Source organism: Euprymna scolopes, chromosome 15 (assembly GCF_053919585.1).
Source record: "Euprymna scolopes isolate OS-2025 chromosome 15, ASM5391958v1, whole genome shotgun sequence".
NCBI classification, from domain to species: domain Eukaryota; kingdom Metazoa; phylum Mollusca; class Cephalopoda; order Sepiida; family Sepiolidae; genus Euprymna; species Euprymna scolopes.
This window is the reverse complement of record NC_136496.1, coordinates 95,452,967-95,478,251: the sequence shown is the minus strand read 5'-3', so window position 1 is coordinate 95,478,251 and position 25,285 is coordinate 95,452,967. Positions and strand designations below refer to the sequence as shown.

Genomic DNA, 25,285 nt, shown 5'->3' with positions numbered 1-25,285 from the left:
ACATTATATTCATGCACTAACAAATGATACCTTTGTTTTCAGATTTTTGCAGTCAGGAGATATGTACACACATAATGACAGCTACATTAACACATCTATTTAATTGAAATTCTCAGTTCTTGTTAACAGCAAAACAGTCCACACATTCGGCTATTAATTTAAGGACTGCTTGTTCAAATCAACTTAATTTTTTTTTTTTTTTTTTTTTTTTGAGTAGATGAATGGATAATGCCAAACTTTATTTGTTTTATATACACTATATAAATAAAATATAAAAATAATTATTTATAAAAATAAATAAATATAAAAAGATGTCTGCTTTTGTTTAGAAAAGTAAAATAGCCAAGCCATTTATGTACCAAGAAAACTTCAGTATGTTTTATTATTGATATAGTAATCCATTCATTTCATTTTTAATTTAAATTTCGGTTGTCTTTATGAGGACTTTTCAAATACATCACATGGTGAATTGTAATGTTTCTACAAGTGAAATCAGAACTGAATTGTGTTAATATTTTATTATGAGGAAGGTGCTAATGAATTTTAATTGCTCTGTTTTTAAATCTATGAAACAGTTACATGGTAACCAAGTGATGATCCCTTTCCTTTTTCTATTTCATAATTTAGGGTTAGTCTCCTGTTTATGCTCCATGAAAGAGGTAAGCATGGGATTATACACATTCTGCAATATTCAGATTTAGTATCTTTGGGATTTAAACACCTTGAAATATATATATATATATATATATATATATATATATATGTGTGTGTGTGTGTGAAAGTGAGTGAGTGAGCGAGTTAAGACTTACGCTATCAATAGAAATGCAAAAGATGCAAATCAAATTTAATAGAAAAATAATTAAAAAAAAAACACCAGCAAAGTGCAACAAGCCATGTAAAAAGATAATATGTACATCTACAGCCTGACCGTTTGTCAAAAGAACTTTAATATGGTAGATTGTTCCATAGAGCAGAAACGCAAACAGAAAGCAATGATGGTTCATTGTTTGCAGGGTTTTGTGCTGAGGTGAAAAAAAAAAAAAATTCCCCAAAAAGTAGATTTTAATTGTCATTGTTGTATGCCAGAATGGGGTTCTTTTGCATTTTTTGACGTTTAAGTGAAAGGTAAACATCCAAAGACCAATTCAGTGTTGCTTTCAACTGTTTGGATGTCTGCAGACTGACTATGACTTCTGGTAATTTATTACATAATCCAGTATCCTTAACTGGAAAACAAGCTCTGACAATTTAGCCGAATGTGTTTCAGGTAAAATGCCTGCAAGTTTCCACAAACCCTCTGCAGAGTCTCTGTGAAGATGCCATGTGACATATTGTAGTTGTCACAGATGATGCTAAAAGCATGAAGGATATAGCCACCTACACTGCAGTCACTGTTCTGTAAACAATTTTTTATTTTATTTTGGGGGAGCTTGTATTATTATGGTTTAATAGTTTTTGTATAAAAGGTCTGCCAAAAGTTTCTTATGAATATATATCATATATAAAGTAAAGCCAGTTCAACTTCTTTTGTGATCAATAGATTTATTACTAAAAGCTACTTAAAAATATTTCTTCAGTCATCTAAGGAAAATATTGTTAAAATAAAAAATAAAAATCATTTCCAGTTCATTTCATATTTAATCAGATCAGATTTTGCTTTGATTCCTAATATTATCATCTGGTCAATGATTGTAATGCCTGGAGATCAGCCATCCACACCAATGGTAACACAAGAAGGCATCTAACCTCAGTAACTGAGAAGAAGGGAAGACGTCAAACTGAGCAGTAATAGAGTGAGAAACCAACCCTCACGTAACACAAATCCTAATATTGTTACCTAAACCACTGGGTAACAATAATTTATTCAATATTCAACACTGAAAAAGGAGGACACTTTCTTATACTCATTTAGTTGAAAAAGAGCCTGGTTTGTATTTAATAGTATATCAAAATTAAATATCTGCCATTGTAGGTCAATCGATTAGTTTGCCATACTTAGGAAACAGTTTGAGTTTGAACCTCACCATAATTGGCATGATTATTTTCACTGATTTTTGTTTCTAAATGAAAAAAAATTACAATTACAATATTAAGCAGAGATTGATTTTACTTAATTTTTTTTTCTGCAATCTATATAATTTATAGAAATTAGTACCTTAAATAGACCTGCTAGTATATGTGTGTGTGAGATTCATCTCACCATCAAAGTTATCCAATATAAATCTGGCCTGTATCACAGTAGTCACTCATGCTTTAATAGAAATATACCCTGTCTGCGGCAAAAAGAGAAAACGCATGCAATTTATTCATTTATAAGAAAATTTGTTTCATTATAAAATAAATAAAAAAAACAAACTTTCAATTACGCGTATAGAGTGTTTTTATTTTAATTTATAAATGTTCAGTCCATTTGAAAATATCTTCTGTTATGATTCACAAAAATAAAGTTTTAATTGTAATGTTTTGTTTTAACTATCTGGATTTAATTTTTAAAATATTTGGTTTTATCAAGTAATTTAGGATGATTAAAGTTTTGGAAAACTATAGGAGTTAATGTGTTTTTTTTTTTTTTTTTTTTAGCCCAGCAGTTCAACATTACAATTTATTAAGAAACTTTAATTTGCTGATCCCAACCCAAAAGTTAACTTGATAAACAAATCTCAGGTTAAACTCTACTTAGGATTTTGAGGATGTTCACTGCAATAGATATACAACAATGTAAAAACATGATATTGTATAAAACAGAATACAAATCTGAATCAATTCTGGCTATGTTCTTACATAGATGTCTCCATAACATGGACACATGCCAATGACTTAACTTTAGGCAAGTTTTAGCTTGGCAAATAAATTCACCCTCCATAATTAAATCTTGAAAATTAACTAATCTTATTTTTTATTAATGACTTTACATTATGTGCATCTTTATTCTGGCTCGTAGACTTGAAGATTTTAGGAGTCTAAATCAGATTTTTTAAAATCTAAAGAATCCAGACAGTCTAAATCTTAGATTTTAAAATAAGGTTTTGGAGTTGAAGATATTAAAATTCTAGGGATGAAACCTAATATCCTCCAATTCTGTAACCTTGTTTATATTAAAAATTTTGCAGAAGTAGAAATCTAATTTCAAAATCCTTGAATCAGCTTTCTACCTTCATATAGGTCACATCTGACCCTAATAAGGTCACACTCAGAGTTGAAGGGTCAAAGTCATTAGAATGCGCAGGGTTAAGTTAGATTTTTTAAATCTGATTATTAAATATTTGAAGACTTTAAAATAAGGAGTTAGAGATTTTGTAATTCTAAAAGTGAGATACATTTTGACTCCTTAACCGAGAGGAAAAACCTAATGTCATATTTACACTTTATTTTGAAAGCATATTATTGCCAATCAATGTCACAGTACGCTTTTATATTAAAAATTAAAGCACTAGCAAAATACTCTAATTTCCTTACTTGGAAACAGTAAACAAGAGGAAACTATATATTTTTTTGGTTAGATTTTTTAGATGGTTACACAGATGAGGATTACTTTACAATTAATTAATTAAAAAAAAAAAAAAAAAAAAAAAAAATCAGTTGAATTTGTAAAACTTTTTTTTTTTTTTTTTTAAAAGATAATCAAAGGCATTTTATATTTTTTTAACTTTCAAAAGAAAAATATTTTCTAGCTATGATAAATAATTGTGAATGCTACCACTAAATTTTCCATCATAAAATACTTTTGTAAATCAAAGATTCTTTTTTTTAGGGTAAGTGCAAAATGAATGGATGATCTCCAAAGTGTAAAAATATTACTCCTCCCTTCAATAATAAAAAAAAAAAAAAAAAAAAAAAAAAAAAAAAAAAAAAAATTATCCAATTTTAATGAAATTTTCAGTATTTATAATTAATAAAATCTAATGAATCCATTAAATGAATTTTGTGTACAGAAAACACCCTTACTAAAGCTTTACTTTTAAGCATTAAAAAAAAAAAAAAAAAAAAAAAAAAAAAAAAAAAAAAAAAGCATGGATTTATTTTTGCTTTTTCTTAATGAAAATAAAGCATCATAGATGCTAATAAAATTTTTTAAAAAAATTTCTCATATATTGATTGCATAAATACGAATGTAACTTGAAGAAAAATTAATTTCTCAAACCAACAATATTATCATTAAATAAATCATTGTTTATATTTTAACTAAAAAATAATATAATAGCAAAAAATATTGTAGTGATTTTAATAACAGTTTCAGGAAAATCCCTTGCATGCATGAATGTGTAATCAGCATAATCTTTAAATATAAAAGCGAAAATGTTTGTGTGTGTGTTTTCGTGTATGTCCAAGAAAGGCCTCTTTCCAAGAACCGATCGATCGCCTCACAACTTCTTAAAACTTTTTATATCGCGTCTAAATGATAATATCTACAACTTAACGGTGGTCGCCTCTCTATTTAATTTGCCCGACTTTGAAATGTTAAATATTCAACATTTTCGGATTGGCACGTGTTGCTTTCGTTTTTCGGTATATAAAAAAAGCGAAACTCGATTCAAATCACTGGCCCACAGCCAGTGGTCTCTAGAAAGCGATGTAACGTTTGGTCAATGTCGGCTTTGTCATATCAGACGGTTGCTTTCATTTCGAGACGAGACACTCCCCTTAATAAACAGGGAGCTGTTTTTCCCAAAAATTAGGTAAAAACAAACAAACAAACTGGGTTATTGACCTCATTAAAAACTGTCCTGCAGAAAATGTTAACTGCTGAATAGCTATTGCTTACGATTGCCGCATGTGCATTTAAGCTTTTTCGTATAAAAAAAAGAAGCCAACAGATTCGCACTCAAAGTTCACGTCATTGACTCGTCAAAAACGGGCACCTGCCAGGTCGCATGTTTTTTTCCCCCACACTTTACTATTTTCCAACTGCACGTCAAGGCTTCGTTTTCTTTTTAAAACAACCAACGATTTTTCTTTTCATTTACCCAAAAACGCCTACAAAATCCCCGGGCAACGTAAGCCTCTTTTTAAGAAACATAGTTGTTTTTTTTTTTCAGACATTTTTACCCATACCCATTTTTCTTCAATTTTCAAATTACTGGAGATTTCTTTTTCCATCATGTTAAACAAAATATACTCTAGATTTGTATTATTTCACCCCCCCCCCTCCACTTCACATGGGCATAAATAAAATAATTCTTAAGGAATATCCTCCACAGGAGAGAAACTATTCAGACAAATTTGAATATTTCATAAAATGCTCAATATCTGGAGAAATCAAGACAAATAGTTTTTGAAACATACCCTTCTTTTAAAGCGAAAGCTTTCATATAAAAATGGATAAAACTTGAGAACTGACATAATGTGAACACTTCTTAGTTTATCAGAAATCCAACTAGAGTGAATTTGATGTTCATATTTCTCTCACTCACTTTCACATACACACACCAGTGCGAGAAAAAAAAAAAAAAAAAAAAAAAAACCAACTTTTCCTGTCATCATTCTAACCAAATAGGAAGATAGAAAATTCAAGTGAAAACAATCCGACAAACGATTGCTACAAAATTGCTGACTGCCATCTTATCAGTTGAGATAGGCAATCAGCTACGAGCAAATAAAATCTGACTTCAAAGTTGGGTTAACAAAAAACACTTAACTGCCAAACTCTGATTCTTGTAACTTAAGTAGCTACAGTTTCAATAAGTTTGTATTTATTTTTTTAAAAATGTTTTTACTGTCAGATATTAGTAACGGCAAAAAATGCCAATATACAGCATCATTTGTACTTAGCTGATGACATACAATATCACAACGAATAAAATTAGATCTGTAAAAAACAAAAACCGAATGTTTTATCCCATAAATAGGCCATCTTTTATGTCATACTAGCAAGGCTACCGGCATTGACCAAGGCCATAAAACAACAAAATTGAAGAGGTTTAAAAGTGTGACATCTTTACATTATATAACTTCTATTCACTCAATCAGTCTCTTTCAAATTTTCCCCAGTTCACTTTCATTTATATAATAAACTAGCCTGGGTGTCTAGGTTTTTGGAGGTGTGTGCTGAGAATTAAAAAAAAAATAAAAATAAAAATAAATAAATAAATAAAGTGGTAGTGCAGGCTCGAACCGAGAAAAAGAACAAGTGACGTCTTTGCTGTTGCGTCCATCGCTAAACCAGAAGTGACGTAGGTTTAAATTAAGGCTAGACAATCGAAAAGAGGTGATGACTTTCGAAAATATTGACAAAAAAATCAACCCCTCCCTGTAAAAAGTGCCCAGTTGAGGGTGAAGGAATTAATGTTTTTAGCCAATTTTTTGATATTTGTTGCCCGAAGGGTCGAGCTTCAAAATAGTTCTGATCTCATCTAAATCCGTCGCCTCTATTGCAGACATGCCTACATTTAAACAGATTTTTGCCCTTTATATTATAGGCTTATAGACGTTCCCCGGGTGTTTGGAGGTGTAAAAGAAAGAAAGAAAAAAGTTTTGGTAGGTAGTTAGGCTTGTACCCAAACCCTTGAGGTTAATAGGCTGATGACTTCCCGCCACACTACGATGGCAGAGAATTAAGAATGTGTGAAATAAAATAATTAAAAAGTAATGTGACAGACAGGTACGTGTTTAATGAGGTCAAACGCACTTAACGTTTCTGCAGTGAATTTTAACAGCGGGGTAGTTTTGGGTTTTTGTTTTTACCCAACTTTAAAACCAGCTCCCTCCAATTGTCTGATATGATGGTGAAAACCGACATTGACCAAACATTGAGAACTGCTATTTAGTTTCACAACAGTTTCAATTTTATACAAAAAAAAGTTGAATCAACACGAGACGGGCTGAAATAGGAAGACTCGTGTAAAATTTCGATGTAAATAAATCTACATGTGACGCGCGTTCGCAAATCGTAGATATTATCTAGGGTGTATATAAACATATACAAGACAACCTTGGCAATAGCTGAAAATCCAACCACCATGATGAAACCTGGGCCAGTTGACACCTAGATAATGAACAATTGTTTTATTTTTAGATATATGTCTGAGTCAACGCCGATCAAGAAAGTATAAACTTTGTGATCTTTGGGACCATACGCAGACAGCTATCTTTTATATAATAGATGAACATCAGTGATGCGATGTGATGGTACTGTAATAACTTTAAGCATGAAAAAGAGTTCAAAATGTGAGAATTCATTTCACACCAAAGTCCATTAAATGGCATGAATTCCTCATATTCTATTATATAAATCTCGCCTATCTATTAGTGTGTGTGTGTTTGTATATCTCGCTAAAACTTTCAACACACAACCAACACTGACAAAATTGGTATCGTTTGAAAGCTCAATCTCTTGACCAACAAATACCGAAAAATTGGCCAAAAACATTAATTCTTTCACCCTTAACTTGGACGTTTTCCACAAGGAGAGAGGGGGGGGCACTTTTTAGGCAAGTCATCATCTCCTTTTGATTGACTATCCTTAATTCCAACGCTCACGACTTCTGGTTTTGTAATGGGCGCATCAGCTAAGACGTTATATTTTTTTATTTACCTTCTTTTCTCCCTTCGAGCTTGCCTGCCCACTACCAATTTTTTAACACCTCTCTCCACCTGAGCTGCCCTACTGTTGTTACCTCTAAAATGGGACAGGGTGTGAGGGTACCATAGTTATCCCGGATCATCCATTCTGGTAAAAATTTACTTTTACCATGACTAATGTTTGTGCAAGAAAAAAAAAAAAAAAAAAATCCAAGGTGTGGTTATTAAGCAAAGTGCAAACAAACAAAAGGGAGTGAATTACTAGGTTCAGTCCCTCCTTTGTCCGAGGGGGAGGAGGAGGAAGAAAGAGATAAACGACGACAAAAAGTTATTTTTTATAAAGTAATAACCTTTAAATGGCAGGTGTCAAAATGTTAGCCTAATCAGATAATTAGTTTACAAATTAGTTATTTAAGTTATTGTTGCGAATTTTCCAAATTAATTTTGTGTTTATAAAGGGTTGTCCTTTCACTGGAAACAATACTGTTTAAGCAAAGCAATAGCTTGATAAGTGTTATTCAGACTGACTTTGCTCTATCAAAAAAAGAAATGATTAAAAGATGGTATGCCGACTTAAAACGTAGTTGTAGACACAAATGATAGCTGAACACCCATGCCACCCAAATTCGTTGTCCAGTTGAAAATTTTTAAAAATCCACAAACTCATTTTGAAGTTACTCGATAGTGTTGAAGAAATCAAAAGGCAATGCATTCATTTTTTTGTATTAATATTTGTCAATGAAAAAGCAGCATTCTAATTTTATAATATATTTGCTCACAGTTGATCAAATGTGTCGACAATTGTGTTAGCAACTGCTTCAATGACAAGAAATAGGAATTTTTATGGCGATATGTGAAAATGGATGAAACGTAGGTCAACCAATTAATTTACTAGAGCCAAATCAACAGTCAGACGAGTAAACAATGAGATGAAAGTTGCTCAAAGCAACTAACGGTTCAAATATCAGTAGATAAGGTTTTAGCCTACATGATGTGCAATCCATTACTTTAAGAGTGAACCATCAATCGTGAATACCATAAAAAAAAAAAGTAGTCACAAAGAAAAAGTGCTCTTTAACAACAAAGTCATGTGAGAAGTAAATTACAAAACTATAAATTGCACTTTGAATTCAAATCCACCTTATTCTCCAGATTTGATTCCCAGTGAGTATTGGTTATTTACAGAGTCAAAGAGAATGGTCCAGGGAAAGAGATTTGGCTCCAAGGAAGAAATGATAACAGAAACAAATATAGTTAGAGACGAAAAACAAATTGTTCCACAAAAAAAAAAAAAAAAAAAAAAAAGAAAAAAAAAAAAAAAAAAGAAAAAGCAAGCACCAAATTATTAAAGGTTGCAATCAGTATAGTACCCTAGAAGGAGATTATGTTGATAAATAGTCAAATCTTTATTAGTTAAGCCCGGGACTTACTGAGTGATCAGTTACTAGCTACATTTTAATATATAAATTTAATGAACTTCATGATTTTATATGTATAGTATACCCCCCCCTCTCACATCCAACAGAAGTGGTCAATAGCCTACTCTAATGAAAGGCACATTCATGAATGTGTTCTGTTAGGCAGTTCTGGTATATATTGGTCTATGTTGTTAGAAAACAAAAGTTTACTTTGGATTGGTTACTTAAATTTTGATATTTAGCCCTGCCTGATATTTTCCTTACAAAAAAAAAAAAAAACAAAAACAAAAGATTTAATTCTTATAGCCATAACTGCCAACCCTGTATCATATGAAGATATTTTGTAAAACAGGCTTCTAATAGACTTTTACGACTTTCAATCTTGTAAATTAAATATATATATATATATATATATATATATATATATATAAAACAAGTTACACTCCATTCATCTGTTTTTTCTTCAATACATTCTGATTTGATCAAATTTTTTTTTTACTGCATTTAATGAATTTGAAGGCTAGATGACAATCACAGAGCCCGCATGAATGCGAGTCTTTGCAAAGGACATTTGTGTAAATGTCTAGTTTAGCAAGTTTTTAATGACAATTTATGAAAAAAATTTTTGTTCTCCATTCATATGTTAAAAAAAAGAAAAAAAAAGTTTATGTCAATCTCAATGAAATAGAAAGCGTCTGAAGAAAATTTAATCACTTGTAATTTTTTTTTTTGTAGAAAAAAAAAAAAAAAAAAATTCCATAATCAACTAGCTGTTCAGAATGGAATATTGATTTTGTAGAACATATCAATGACAAACCTACAAAATCTAATTAACTTCACTTTTAATTTAAGTTTATATGCTATTTAAAATAGAAGGCACCAAATTTTTTTTTTTTTTTTTTTTTACACGGTGGTCACCACTTATCAAGGCCCGGAAGCCACTCAGGGATAAGGGTTAATTGCAAGTACAGTACGTTAGTGTGGAGATTTGATGAAGTGTTTACCTAAGGGGGCGGTTCATTAGGAATTTGTTAACGTTGGACTTGAAGACATCCAAGTTGTAGTCAGGTGAGAAGCAGGCAGACGGAACAGAGTTCCACAGGCGTGCAGTTCTAAGAAAGAAGCTTTGTTCATGGAATCCACGTTTTGATTTAGGCACACAAAGAGTGGGGGAAATTTTTCACAGTGGATTGAGCTAGACGGGTGTTTTTCGTGAAAGATTGGCGAGGGGGGGGGGCCGAGATTGGAGTTCAGACGAGCACCTGCCATGGAATGCTAATTCAAGTTAAATTTTGGTTCTTTGGTACATATGAAGGGATATAATTACTCTGGTTCAAATACAAATAAACTTTAATACTTGAATCCTGTCTTAATTTAAACTTATCCTTCAATTTAAAGGCTTCAAAAATTACTTTCAAATATCAGAGTGTAATTATAGGTAAATATAAGTCTTACTATTTTCACATATTAGCCCTAACCAGCTGGCATAGTTTGGGAGCCTTTATTTTCACACTTTCAATACAGTGGTTTTATGCTATTGTTTCCAAATTTAAAAGGGTCATAGAATAAGTTGATCTTTTTTTTCTTTCTTTCTCTCTTCAACTATTAAGCAATGTATTTTGGTGGAATTATTTTATTTTATTTTTTTTAAATAGGATTTAAAATTTTGTTTTATTTTATGCAATTGTATTTTTTTTTTATTTCAATAAATATTCTACCGTATTTTTTTTTATTTCAATAAATATTCTACCAACAGCAACTAAATATAATTAAGTGTAGGGACCTTCAAAATGCATCATAGAATTGTTGAGGTCATCATTTTGTGCATACCTACATAAACGTTTGTATGCATTCTTCATTTATGGTTTTTAAATTTCCCCAAAATAAAATTCTATTTCTAGAAAGTTGTTTTAAAGTCAAATAGTTTATTTTCAAAATTAAAACTGAAAAAATATTCATCTTCAGTAGGATGATGCTCTAGTGGTTAACGGGGGACGTACTGACAACCCAGGTGTTCCAAGTTCATATCCAGGTCGGTCTACAAAAAATTACTTTCACTTAGGATGTTGACAACCTCCTTCAGGTCCATCCCATAAGTACCTAATGTCTTTCTAGAAAGAATTCTATCTAGAAAAATATACGGGAAATCAATACCAACAATAAAATCTTTGGATTCATACAATATGAGGATATCTTCAGAAATAAGTAAAAATATTTCTTTCCTGCATGGATCTGTTTATACATCAAAATGAGCATTCTGATGCGACGTTCTTGATATCTACGGATGATCAAAGTGAGAGAAACTAGTTTTATTGCTCATTATAATTTAAAATGAAATGTGTTTTCTTACTAACTAGTTGTTCTTCAATGCAAAATCATTGTAGATTATAATGGCCGATTTGTTCGGAAAAAAAAAAAACCCTAAAAATGTCTTTTGGTGGGAATTATTTAATTTTTTTTCTTCTTTTTTAAATAGGATTTTAAATTTCGTTTTATTTAATGCTATTGTATTTTTTTCCCCCCAATAAATATTCTAATAATAGCAACTAAATATAACCCTGTATGGACCTCTAAAACGCATCAAAGAATCGCGGATGTCCTCATTTTGTGTGTACTTACATAAATTTATGGGAAAGTTGTTTTTAAAGTCAAATAGTTTATTTAAAAATTAGATTAACAAACTGTGCCCCCCCCAAAAAAAAACGCATTTCTTTTCTTAGAATCCTTTGAGATAAGTAATTTGTCTATTTATTTATTTATTTGTGGACTGTTATCATCTTCATAGTTGTTATTTCACCATGTTTTGGCCAACTTATCCTGTGGCCTTCTTCAAGTGGTTAACTGCGATGAGATAGGAATGCCGAGTTGTAACTGTATCCACTGTAATTACTGCCTTCTATAGTTGAAAATAGTTCATATAGTTGAAGGCCAGAGGATAAGTAGGCCGAAATGTGGTGAAGCAACTATGAAGATGAGGATAATCGTGTGCAAATAAATAAATACAAAAAATATTTATCTTGAGAAATAATAAAATCATTTTTTTTTTCCTTGGTAGCGTCTGTTTTTTATATCAAAATGAAGATTTTATAAAGTTTCCAGTATCTATGGATAATCAAAAATGAAAAATGTTTCAAGTTCATTATTTTTAAAAGTAGTTTTTTTTTTTGTTTAATTCAAAAACTGTACCCGTACCCAAATGGATAATGGAAGTAATGTCCTTTTGCCATTAATTTGTTAGGTTTTGATATTTACATAAATAATATATTTATTAAATAATACAAATTTACTATTTTCAAATATTTATATATCATCGTTGACTAAAGTAATTTTTCTAAAATGTGAATTTATATTAATGCAATAAGCTACATACATTTTGAAATCAATGTCGATTTTGCTATTTTACTATTGGTTATATTAAAATATTTTTTAAATTGTATATTCTATTCTTCAAATTCTGTGTGTAAATCTGAATATTCTTGAAGAATGGAATCATTAACTCATTTCTTAATTATTTTTGAGAATGTTTTTATTTGCAATTAAACAAATTATAGTATATATTAAGAAAAAGGAGTATTAAAAAAAAAAAAAAAAAAGAAAGTATTTTAGAATCTTCAGCTTTATATAACTAGCATGGATATCCGGCATTGCCCGGGTCGATATGAAGTTCGGTTTGAACACACCTGCTATACTATGGATATTGAGCACTTTCATTGATATCTCTACAACAATTTCAAAAATAAAAGAATGGATAAAAAACACGAAAATGTAATCAACCAAAATAAGTATGTGATAAGCTCCCCACCAAATATTTCAGCAGAAGGGATACAAGAGAAGAAGCTATTCTCCAGATATTGAGCACTTTTTGTTGTCTGTGCACTAGAACCTTCCTCCACAATAAATAAATGAATCCAAACTTTTCTTTCAATCAAAATAGCAGGGAGTGCCCGTGCAACCGAAAAAAATGAAGAAAGGAGCTGTGGCGGCAAGGTTTGAACACGAAATGCGAAAGAGGGGAAGAAGGCAAAATGTTAGGGGCAAACACGTTTACCCACATGGCCACAAGTGCTTATGACATCATGATGTTGAAAATAGGCTTTTTAAACATAGTTTTAGTTTATTACGCATGCGTGATTTGCAAAAACAGTGACGTGAAAAAGGACTCCTCTCCCCGCTCCAAAAACTGGTTCAGTTGACCACCACAAAATTAATCTTTTTTTTCTAATTTTCACATATCATGCATCTGGAGCATTGCTCTTTCAGATGGTACTGATTTAGACCTTGTTGGATGCGGCTGACAAGTTTTTAGCAGACATACAAACACACACAAATGACTTCCCTTTATATAATAGAAGATAGGCTGCTTGTAAATATTTCACATAAATATTACATTTTAATTAATGTAGAATTCTTATTTATTATAGCTATTAAATGTAATGTTAAAGTCCTTTTAAAAAAAAAAAAAAAATACTAAAAAATCTAAAGACAGGGTATGATAACTATTAGGCCAGCTTAAAATCTAAAGACAGAGTATGATAACTATTAGGCCAAAAAATCTAAAGACAGAGTATGATAACTATTAGGCCAGCTTAACACGATCTTCAAAAAGTGTTTTCAAACCAACTTATTCTTAACATAAGTAATGTCATGTAAATATTTCACACATGCACATTTGTGAAACCGTTGACAAAATGGATAAAAATCCAATCACCTCCACATACCAATTTTTCAATTTGGAACCCTTTTTGCAGAAAAAAACTGATGAAAGAGTTTTCCACAAGTCTGAAAACCACATATACCAAATTTCAAGTCTGTAGATCAAAACTTTGTTAAGTATATAGGTTAAAAAGTGGCCTCATACACACATTTTCACTTTTATAGTGATATAGACTACCAGGATTACTTGGTGTTCCTATTTACAATGCCTCCCCGTGGGACAGAGTTAGACATCAGGGTCATTTTTTAATGTGGAGAAAAGGAACAAAAATAAAAATTGTCTCAGTCGTGAAGGATTTCTCCTCCACTGACAGAACAAGAAATTGGAAGTGCAGCATCTGAAGAACAGATACTACACTTTGATCTTGTCCCGAAGGCCAAAGAAAGGACTACTTGGTGTTATCCGGGATTAATAAACTTTTTTATTACCTTTATCTTTCCTCCCTATCCATTTAGCCACATCCCTCTTCCCCCTCTCTCCTTCAGTGAAGGAGTCCTTCACATAACATTCGAATTGGTTGACGACCTCCCTCTTTTAACAAGACCTGGTCAATGTTAACACCCAAAGAATTAATAACTTAAACGCCAATGAAGAAAATATAAACTTTGTGAGTTTTCGGTTAGTAGTTCTGGACTTAAATGATTCTACACGGAGCTGAGAGAGACAATGAAACACTCTTCTGTACAAGATAAAAAAATCTTGAAATCTTAGAAAAGTCTATAATTTCTGTAATTATAGGAGCAGCTGAACTCATGAAAAATAACTTCAAAAACTACCTTGCTAATATCCCCAGTAAACCAAGTGAAAGAGATTCAAACAATTGTACTTAAAATCTTTAAAAAATCTCTTGATTAGAATGTATGAGATAGCTGTGAATGTCTGGCATTCAGTAGAATGCCTCACCCCAGCCTGAAAATAAATAAACTTAGACTAGTAGGCCATCCAGCAATAAAATGTTTTGTTTTTTTTTTTATAATAGCACCAAGTCTCTATTGATACTTATATTTTTACAAAGGAGTCACCACTTATGAAGGCCCAGAGGCAACTTGAGGATAAGGGTTAATGAGTGTATAGTGGTCAAGAGGAACATGCCAGTCATCGTTAGTGGAAATTTTGTAAATTGGACTACTTAAGGGGATGACTAATCAAGAATTTGTTCACATTGAACTTGACAACAATATTGTAGTCAGTTGGAAAGCAGGAAAATGGAACAGAATTCCACAATAGTGATTTCAAAAGTTAAGTCATCAGCTAGAATAAAAACGAAATCATTTAGCATTTGCGCCTTAGTCATTAACATTTGAGCTATTGTCAGACAGCGAAAACGTTAAAATTTAATCCACTTTAATGTATGAATGTATATTTGTGCATGCATGCAAGTGCACTTTAAGTTGTCTGTCAAGTTTCAATTTTTACCACTCAGTAGATATTTTTACTGACTAAAGACCAAATCGAATTTGTTTTACAGATCAAAATCCTCTATATATCAAGTTTTAAGTCTGCAGACTAAAAATTGAGGAGTTTAGTATAGACAGTTTCTCAGACAGACAATGTCACATTAAAATTTCCATCGATCAGGTTATATTTTATTTAGATTTCCTAAAATGAAGGGGGGGGGGCACTATGTAAAAAAAAAAACAAACAAACAAAAAAAAAAACACCATCAAAACTACATTTTAAATATATATTCAAAAGTAAATAAGTATTTAAGTAAATTTGAACATTAGTTGATTTTTGCTAGACTTACTAAACACGCGTATGCTTATTAGCTCATGCAAAATAGCCATTAAACATTGTTTAAAGACGTTGATAATGTAAACAGGATTTTAGTATCGGATTTTCATTATTTTCACGTGCTGAAAATTTTAAAAATCCGCAGCAAATTATTTGTTTCTTCTTCTTTTGAATGATACAAAAAATATATTAACTTATATTAAAATTACACATAAGAGGAGTGTAAATTCTATGGTGCGCTTTAGAGGTCTCCAAGTGTAATCATCAATTCCGTTAATATGAGAAATAAACAATTACATTAGATAATAAAATAACCAATATCAATTTAAATTGTGACCGTCATTTCCCATCAACAGTAACTTTGAAGCATTTAAAACACTTGATGTAGATAGAAAATAGTTTATAGAGATAGAAATTAAGTCGAGTAATACGGTTCGTTTGTGCTCCTAAACCAACGAAAAACCTGCACACATAGTATCCAAGAATCTAATATTTATATCATTAGAGTTGATGAGATTTTATTTACGGATCGACCATTAGAAGTGAATTTAAGTTCTTCATTTGATACCTGCTTCATGGAAAGGACATTAAATTTACCGGTACAAAACGTGTTTATGTAAAAATCCAAGATGGCGGTCAAGGGTCGATAATCGAATAAAACTGTCTTGTAACATGATTACAAAAAAAAAAAAAAAAAAAAAAAAAAAAAAAAAAAGTTGAACCCTAACGAAAGATTGAATAAATTATTTTTTTTTATAATCTGAAACTATTTTATACAGGTAGATTAAAAGGAAATTCGAATAAATAGAAGCAAACAGACTGAACATAGTAAAATAGTAGATAGATAATATAGAGGAAGGGCAAGTAAAAAAAAAATAAATAAAAATGCCTACCCATATCTTTTCTTCTAGATATGTCCTAAATATAGAGTTATAATGGATGGCCAGACAGCAGAGGTGTGTGTGTGTGTATATATATATATATATATATATATATATATATATGAGAAAAAGAAAAGACATGCTGACTGAATCATTAGATTCAAGATGAAGAGGATAATGAAAGCATTAACTTGATGACCTGGGAGGAGGTTTTACAGGGGTGGTGGTAGTAGGGTAGATGTACACACACACACACACCAGGATATAATCACTCTTTCATGGGGAAGTTGAAATATACCACAGCAGCAAAAGGTTTGCCACCATAGCCCATGGAACATAACCTAGTGTCTTTTGTTTAGAAAGGAGGAGGAGGGGGGGGCAGGACGGTTGGTGGTGTAATCAACGTGATAGAGAGGGAGAAAGAGCACTTCTAAATGCAAAACCTTTTAAGAGAGGGGGGATGAGGAAAATAGACTCGTTTGTGTAATGATGAAAGGCAGGTTCAGTCAAGAAAATACAAACCAAATATTCAAGTCTCCACTACATATTAAAATATTTAAGAATAAAATAGAAATTATAGATTATTACTATTAACATACACATTTATGAGGTGTGTAAGCGAAGTTTTGTTATAAATGGATAGTGTAATAGTGCTACTAAACTAAGATTGAAACATAAACCCCCAAAATGTACCAGAGTCTGAGAGATATACACAATGTCCAGTTCTGATGTAATATATTACTATTATTTATTTCCTTCCTATCACAAGATGTGACACAAGGTCGGAAGGTAGAGAGAATCAAGCCAACGTCCCTAAAGGAGGAACACTTTGGCATATTATAAATTGCTGGGTAGGGGCATCTCAGGTAGTAAGCAGTTCAAATGACAATGTACTCAATACCTAAAAAAAATAAAAAAGGCTAGTGAATGTACTATAGTCTTTAGACATACAGTATACAAGTTCTGAAACAGCGTAGGCAAGGTCAGAAAGATACATGCAAAATACCAGAATTCTCAGATGCTCCACACAGTACTAAAGTTGACACAAAGTGCACACAAAACTGAGACATATGCGCAAAGTATCAGATTCTGCACATGTATATGAGAGATGAAGAGTAACCAAGTCTTGCCTCACACTGAATGTAGAAAAACTTTGAACACTGTACTAATTGTTCAAAAGTAACCAAGTTTAAAAAACACTAATTATATATAGCAAATTTTTAGTACAACAGAAAAATTAACCAGAATTCTTGATTGTTTAAGCAAGAGAGAAAAACAGATTCCATAAAATGAAACGATATTAGTACACATCAATTGGTCAGTGCAAGGCAGCCAACTCAATATAGGAAGACTGTTTCTGAGTTTAATGGTTCAAAGATCATCTGACATTAACAGAAGAATAAAAATAACTTCTGCATTTGAATGTTTAAAAAGATATGGAGCAGGAAGGACATATGAATGCCTTTGAAGCAAAGACATTACAATTTAGTTTCTGTTATATATGCAAGTGAAACAATATAATAATGGCAGAGTACGAACGGAAGCGCAATGTCTTTGAAATTATATGTTTAAGAACTTGCGAGAAAGACTAAAAATACAAATATTAGAGCCATTAACATTATTTGATAAGAGATTGATGTGGTTTGAACATGTTTCTTGGCTACCAAGAATCAACTATGTAAGGCGATAATATCTTAGAAAGATTAAAAGGACAATTACCAAAGAGATGAGCTGATCAGATAAGCATTAAGACTAACATGCTGCTCTTGACAGCTGAAAGATTGGCCCAAGACTACATGGGGGAATTTTGCTTTCAAGCATATGGCAAAGCTCTCTGGAGTATGTTAAGTCAAGATGAGGAATTGATTTTATAATTTCATTTAATATATATATATATATATATATATATATATATATATATATATATATATATATATGTATGTATGTATGGCATAACAGAAGTGTAAACTGAAAACCTAGTATGAAGAAAAGGTTCAGTTACCAAATTGGACTTTTTTGTTTTTATTGTAAAATGGATAAACAAATTGGCATGAAAGATAATGTGTATACAATTTTTTATGTATATTTTACAAAATTAATACATCATTAAATTTTACATAAAATGAACTAAAACAGGAAGTCTGGTCTGATGAGTGGAACAATTTTACACCAGTAAGTGATTTTTTAACAAAGGTCTGTGTCACTCATGCTTCTGTAACACCTAATATATATATATATAGATATATATATAGATATATATATATATAACATACTTATAAGACTCAGATCAGCTTGCTTGGGCAGTTAAACCGTCCATCCGGTTTCAAAAACTTAGTCTGCTTACCTATTTCATGGACACCCTGTTTTAAGTCTTGATATTAAAAGCCACTGCTGCTATTCAAAGCATGCAGAAGGTCAACAATATTTTGGTCTTAACTTATTTAAACCTGTTTTCCTTAAAAATAAATGTAATTTAACCCGTTGAGTTAAAAAACTGATTTAAATATAATCACATTTATAACCATATTTACTGCTTTTAGTGGCACTCCCGTGGATTCTGATGACTTTTTTTAGGCCTTACTTAAATGTTTTCTCTCCAAGGGAGGGGGGTGGGTAGAAACTTGGTTTTAGTAATGCTTTTAGTTTAGTATTCAGTGCTCCTTAATTTTAATTAGTGTTTGCAGTAGTGCCCTGGAGGCTTCCGAAATTTTTTTTTTTTTTTTTTTTTAACTCATCACTTAAAAAAATGTTTTCAAGATAAAAGACAATATAATCTCAAAATCACTTTATTTTTTAAGATTTTTCATCTTCCCCTTTAAGGGCCAATGGGTAGACTAGTATATATATATATATATATATATATATATATGATAGTGGCAAACTAGTTTGAGTATTGCCAATGCTTGACCAAAAACTTTCAAGTAATACTTTTAAGCAAAGAAAAGCTTTGTACAGAAACAATTGAACTCTTGAAGCAAGTGCCACCCTAAGAAGAGCAAGTTTACCTCATTAGTAGCAACAAACACCACAGGTGTAAGTTTTCCTTCTAGATACCTGCCTTTAACTATGATGGTTTTACACACTAACCGCAATATGCATGTCATAACACACATGCAAGATACAAAAAGCTCAAAACATGGACATAGTACTCAAAACTCATAATACCCAGAGTTGACAACATTCCGACACTAATCAAGATTCAAAATACACCTAAAGTTTAAACATTTTGGAAATGAATAATGGAATCAACTAAATGCTGATCCTAAATCTTACAGATTGGTTATTCTTTAATTACAAAAATATTGAATACGTAATAAGCATGAATGCACCCCCCCTTCAATTTTGTATATATTTTATTTTTGTTAAGGATGGGGCATTCAGTAGGATGCCAGACATCCACCTGCTATTTCAGAAACACCAACCTGGAGATCACTTTAAGGATTCTGTCATTTCATACTATAGGGTATATATTTTTTTAAAGGCGGCAAACTTTATATTGACAACTATTTTCTTTGATTGCAAGATTTGGTAACTATCATTTATTTTGAGTTCAGCTTGGTTTGGCAACATGTGGTTTCACGAGGATGGAGTCACATGCCACACAGCATGTGATATTAATTTATTGAGAAAAACATTTTAACAAATTTCACAATATGAACCCATCAACTAGCTACCTCGTTCGTGTGATTTAACCCCATTAGATTATTTTCTTTTGCAATATGTAAAGTCCCATGTCTATGATAATAAACCAGACAATAGGCAATTTGAAAGACAACATTCAGCATGTTTTTGCCAAAATACAGTCTAATTTAATGCATAGAATCGCAAAAATTGAACCTCTAGATTATGTCATTCACATGTGAGCAGCAGGAGTTTTGTATTTAAATGGTCAAAAATTAACTTTTGAAAAAAAATTAAAAAAATAATGGTATGAGAAAAATATTTTTCTGTGATTTTAATTTAAACTTTCACGTCTCTATAAAGAAAACATCTTTTATAAGTAATTGTTTGAATCTCTTGCACTTGGTTCATTAGGTATATTCGCCAGGTAGTTTTTGAAATATTTTTTATAAGCTCAGTTGCTCTTATGATTACTCGAATGATGGAGATTTTCGCACGATGAGTTTCATGTGAAAAGTCAATGGTTCTCAAATGGGTCGACCCAAAAGAATCAGAACATTCAGAGACAACCAAAGAATAATCTGCAAAAATACATGCACATGCAACTGCATGGTGTTATAAAAATTATGTATAGACATTAAATATAGTTTTATCTTGTTTGTTAAATATTAATTTTATACTATTACTAATAATTATTTAAATGGGGAATCATTTAGAGTTGAAATTAAGAGCTCCGTTTTTAAACACGATTCGGTGGCCATTGTTTTGAGTATTCACATAATGTTGGCGCATTTCTCAATTTTAATTGCATAATACTAAATAGGATTTTAAATGAAAATTTCTCATTAAATAATGCATAACAAAAACAAAAGTTTATAGCATATACAAAAATTTTGGGTACGTTTTACTGTGCACAATCCTCCGAAAAAGTGATAAAAAAAAAAAAAAAAAAAAAATCAAATATAAATAAATGTTACCAACAGCAAGATAAGTTACTCTTCTACCTAACTAGGTAGGTTTTTACTAAATGTAAAATGTTTATTAGGCTTGAAAAACAAGCATTTTGAAAGGGGTATGCAAACAAGATGCATAATAAATACATTGTGACCACTTTTTCTTGTGGGTGCGTACCCTTTGAACTTACTTCATTTTTGAGCCAATCAAAATATTTTACATTAGTAAAAACACTACAAACCTACCCAGTTGGGTAGAAGAGTAACTTATCTTGCCTTTGGTAACATTTATTTGTTATATTTAATTTTTTGACCATTTTTACAAAGAACAGTAAAACATACACAACTTTTTATCGGACCTTTAAACCTTTAACGTTTACCCGAAGAGTTTGGAAACCAGTGTGCACGATAATAAATAAATAAATAAATAAATGTGCAATATGGAAATAAAGTAAACAGATGCACACACGTGCAAGATATATTTAAAAATATCAACAGTCCAATTTTTTTTTTTTTTTTTGCAAACCATTGTTAGCAAGTTCATTAAGTGCTCTTTCAACTTGGCCTTGTACCCAAATTGTTAAGATCAGTCATAGTGGAAATTATTGCAGTGCAATAATCCAAACGTTTTCAGCACAGGGAGGTAAATAAAGAACAGTGTGTATACAATAGTTTACATTTCTATATACACCTGTATGTTTGGCCCTTATCCTAAAGGCCAACTGCAACCAACATTCTTGCTAAGATTATATACTTTTTTTTTTTTAAAGTAGAAATAGGATCTATTACTACTTCTACTACGGGAGACGAGTAGCCGGAGTAGAAGTACTAATAGGTGTTGAGAGGGAGGGATAGTCATCATGGACATAACACTATAATAACCGGCATGGGGGTGGGGGCACACACACACACACACATATATATATCTCCAATGGTTGATAATATTGTTTGATTTTTTTTTAAAGCACAACTTAAATAAATAAAAAAAATTAAATAATAACACAGTAGAGGTGATGGTGGAGACGATAACGGGGAGGGGGTGGGGACATGCAGTGTAATTAACCCCCCTCCCCAACCTCTCCCTCAACTACACACCTCTTCCTACTCCCCTGGCAATGACTCTTCTAACCTCTTTCTCTTTTTACCAAGTATCTTTCTTTTTAAACTCCTTTTCTTCATATGTATCAGACATCTACACACTTAAATACAGTGTGTACACAGACACACACACACACCGGTAGTGTAGTTTTAAAATTGCTTTAATTGGAACTGGGGTGACATTTTATATTTTAATGATCACACGTGTTTTTTTTTTTTTAATTTAAATAAAATGTTATTTATAAAAAGGATAGCGTTTATGTATACGTAAATATATATCTTTGGTAAGATAAGGGTGCGAACGAAAATTAGTGGTATATAAGATTTCTTTTAATATAAAACGTTTTATTCACCATAAACAATATTTAAAAAATAATTAAGGATATTCGAATAATGCAAAATGCATATTTAATAATTTAATTAAGACAAATTGCTGGTTAAATTAAGAGTTCCTAAGCAACGCGACACCACAAAATGGCGTATTAAAAAAAAAAAAAAAAAAAAAAAAAAAAAAAAAAAAAAAAATTTAATTAAAATTTTTTTAAAATAAAGTGAAAAAAAAAAAAAAGTGATAAAATTAGTATTTTTTTATACTTAAACAAAAACAAAAAAAAACAAACTTACTTTGATGTTTGTCCGCCAAGAGAATAAGCGAACTAGAAATGTCCCTTCGCCGATAGAAGCACATAACTTTAGCTTCGACATTTCCGTTCGGGGTCTAAGAAAAATTAAAAAAAAAAAAAAAAAAAAAAAAAAATTAAAACCGAAATATATATACATTGTATACAAACATACACACATGAAATCCAATAAATAAAACAAGTGCGGGAGTAGGGAATTAACTAGGGCGGATAATGGTGAAATTTGTGTGTAATAAGAAATTTATACACACGATCGCCGACCGTGTGTGTATAATAGCGTATAAACGTGTGGATTTTAAGCGGAAAAGATGCTTTAAGAGAATCAAGGGCGGAAACATGTTTTACGGAGCGAGAAAAAAAAAAAAAAAAAAAAATGCCGAAAAGTGAAGTTAAAGAATTTAATTGAGATTAGCATTAAAAAATTAAAATACAAAATAAAGAGTGATGAGATCAGAGAGAGAGAGAAAGAGAGAAATGGCGGCGGCCATTGAACATTTTACCATCAACAACAATGAAGGAGACAGGCATGGGGAATTAAATAGACGAGCAATTAGAAGAGAGAGAACGACACGCGAATAAAGACAAGATTATTAAGTAGCAGTTATTAATAAATATTAAATCGGTAATAATTTAAAAAAAAATTTAAAAATAAGTATTCATGTATTTTTATTTTTTTATTTTAAGTATGTACACACGAAATTCAACCCTTTAACCACATTTACCGGACATTCAAATGACGGATTTGGTTTTAAATTTAAGCCTTTTTCGCTCGGATTAATACTAAATGTTTTAAAAAAAGTTATAATATATATCTTACCTTATTGAGTTCTTCGATCCGCCGAATTTGATAAGGGGTGGTCGATGATGTCTCGAAGTACACATAATCTACAGATTATTAAACGGAATAGGAAAGTTTAACACATACACAAAAAATAATAAAAGGAACATACATGATTTCGTAAACAAACTTGCACAAAAAATTGAGGAGTAAAAAAAATAAAAATACGTGGTGCGTGTGCAGTTTACCGACCGTGCTATCTTAGATCTTCAAGTTAAGAGCCAATCTATATGGTATCTTGTTTATGAAATTGTTAGGTGAAAGTACAGAATAGTTAAAACCTTCCAAATTCAAATGTTAAGAATGGCTTTCAAAATAACTTTCTATTTTAGCACGGTTCATAAACTGCACAAGTACCGATAAGCTCTTGATGTAGGAAAATAAACCAAATAAAAGGAAGAAATCGATCTCGTTCCAATATTTTATTTATTTTCTTTTTTTTTTACGATCAGATAAAAATCGATACATGTTGGAATACAAATATTTACAAAAATAAATATTATATAAATATAGAAAATACACGCGTAAAATAGACCGGTTATTTTTTTTAGAGAGGGAAGAAATGAAAACGTGGCCGAGAAAATATTAAAACCGGATAAGATAGAGAGATGGACGAAAATATATTTAATCTTTAAACAATATTAACATTTCAATCGATAAATAATTATAATGGTTCCATTTTTGCTTTACGAAGAAGAAATGTAAAAAAAACAAAAAAAAAAAAAAAGGCCGGTTTTATAAGTCATAACGACCTCGTAATGCTAAAGGGGGATCATATATATATATATATATATATATATATATGTGACGAGTAATCTTTATAAAAAATGATCTTTAAGAAAATCAAAATAAACAAATTTCAATTTCATCGAAATCCAAAAAACAAAAATATCACTAAAAATAAAAATCCATAATATAGGGAAGAGGAAAAAAAAGAGGGTGAAAGATTCAGCTCCCTCCCCCAAAAAGAAATCCTCCATCACCATTTTTTAAAACTTACACACACACATGTAGGCACGCACACGTATAGACACAACAATGCAGATACACATTTTTTTAAGAGTTAAAATCAATCTACGTACCTCCGACCCGGTACATATTTGCCGCCATTTTCTTATTTGATAAGTAACAAGTGATTATCTAGGTATATATGTAAGGGCGCCCGCCGATTGTGTGTTTTCTCCTAAATCGTAGTTAAAAAAAAATAGTAATAATAAAAAAAAATAGAAAAAAAAAAAAAAAAAAAAAGAGGGGGGGGATTCGGGGAAAGAGTCACCCTTTGGTACGACACACATACATATCACCGAGTCGCCATTTCTCGGACTTGCTGTCTTCTTCCTCCTCCTCTTCTCACACGTGACGTCATTCGTCCTTCGGCAAACTTCGGCTTTCAATGGAAAAACTGGTGAACACGACCAAGAGGCGACATCATCCACTTCTCTCTCGCAGCAAACTTATTACCTACCGTACACGACATACGCTACTTTTTGTCTAAGAACTGACTTAAGATCTACATCTACCTTTAAAAAGGAAAAAAAAAAGGAAAAAAAAAAAAAAAATTAAGCGACCCCTTTTTTTTTTTTTATACGATTATAAATGAATCCTTTTTAGGGTTCAGTCCAGTGAGTACACCTTCCTGTTTCAAAGACACTACAAATTCTTAAAAAAAAAAAAAAAATCTCAATAGAAAAAATACATAAACAAATACCAAAACTTTAAACTTTAGATTTTAGCAAAAAAAAAAAATAAATAAATAAAAAATAATAATAAAAAAAACTAAAAAAAATAAAGTACACTATTTTTTTTTTTACTCTTTAAATAAACCCATACAGATCTTATAAATTTATAACTATTTATTTAAATTAAAAT

General features: G+C 31.0%; 1 protein-coding gene across 9 annotated transcripts in view; it reads right to left on the bottom strand.

The window, feature by feature from the left end:
• LOC145294000 (metastasis-associated protein MTA1-like) overlaps window positions 1-24,975 on the bottom strand; it is a 157,147-nt gene extending 132,172 nt beyond the window's left edge. For all 9 annotated transcript variants that reach the window (XM_080140919.1, XM_080140916.1, XM_080140918.1 and 6 more), the window contains exons 1-3: window positions 24,499-24,975; window positions 23,396-23,463; window positions 22,562-22,655 (exon numbers count right to left, since the gene is read on the bottom strand). In XM_080140919.1, coding sequence (XP_079997045.1) covers window positions 22,562-22,655; window positions 23,396-23,463; window positions 24,499-24,526 — 190 coding nt within the window. In that variant the 5' untranslated portion in view covers window positions 24,527-24,975. The remainder of the gene's footprint in view (window positions 1-22,561; window positions 22,656-23,395; window positions 23,464-24,498) is intronic.
• Window positions 24,976-25,285: the final 310 nt, after the last annotated feature.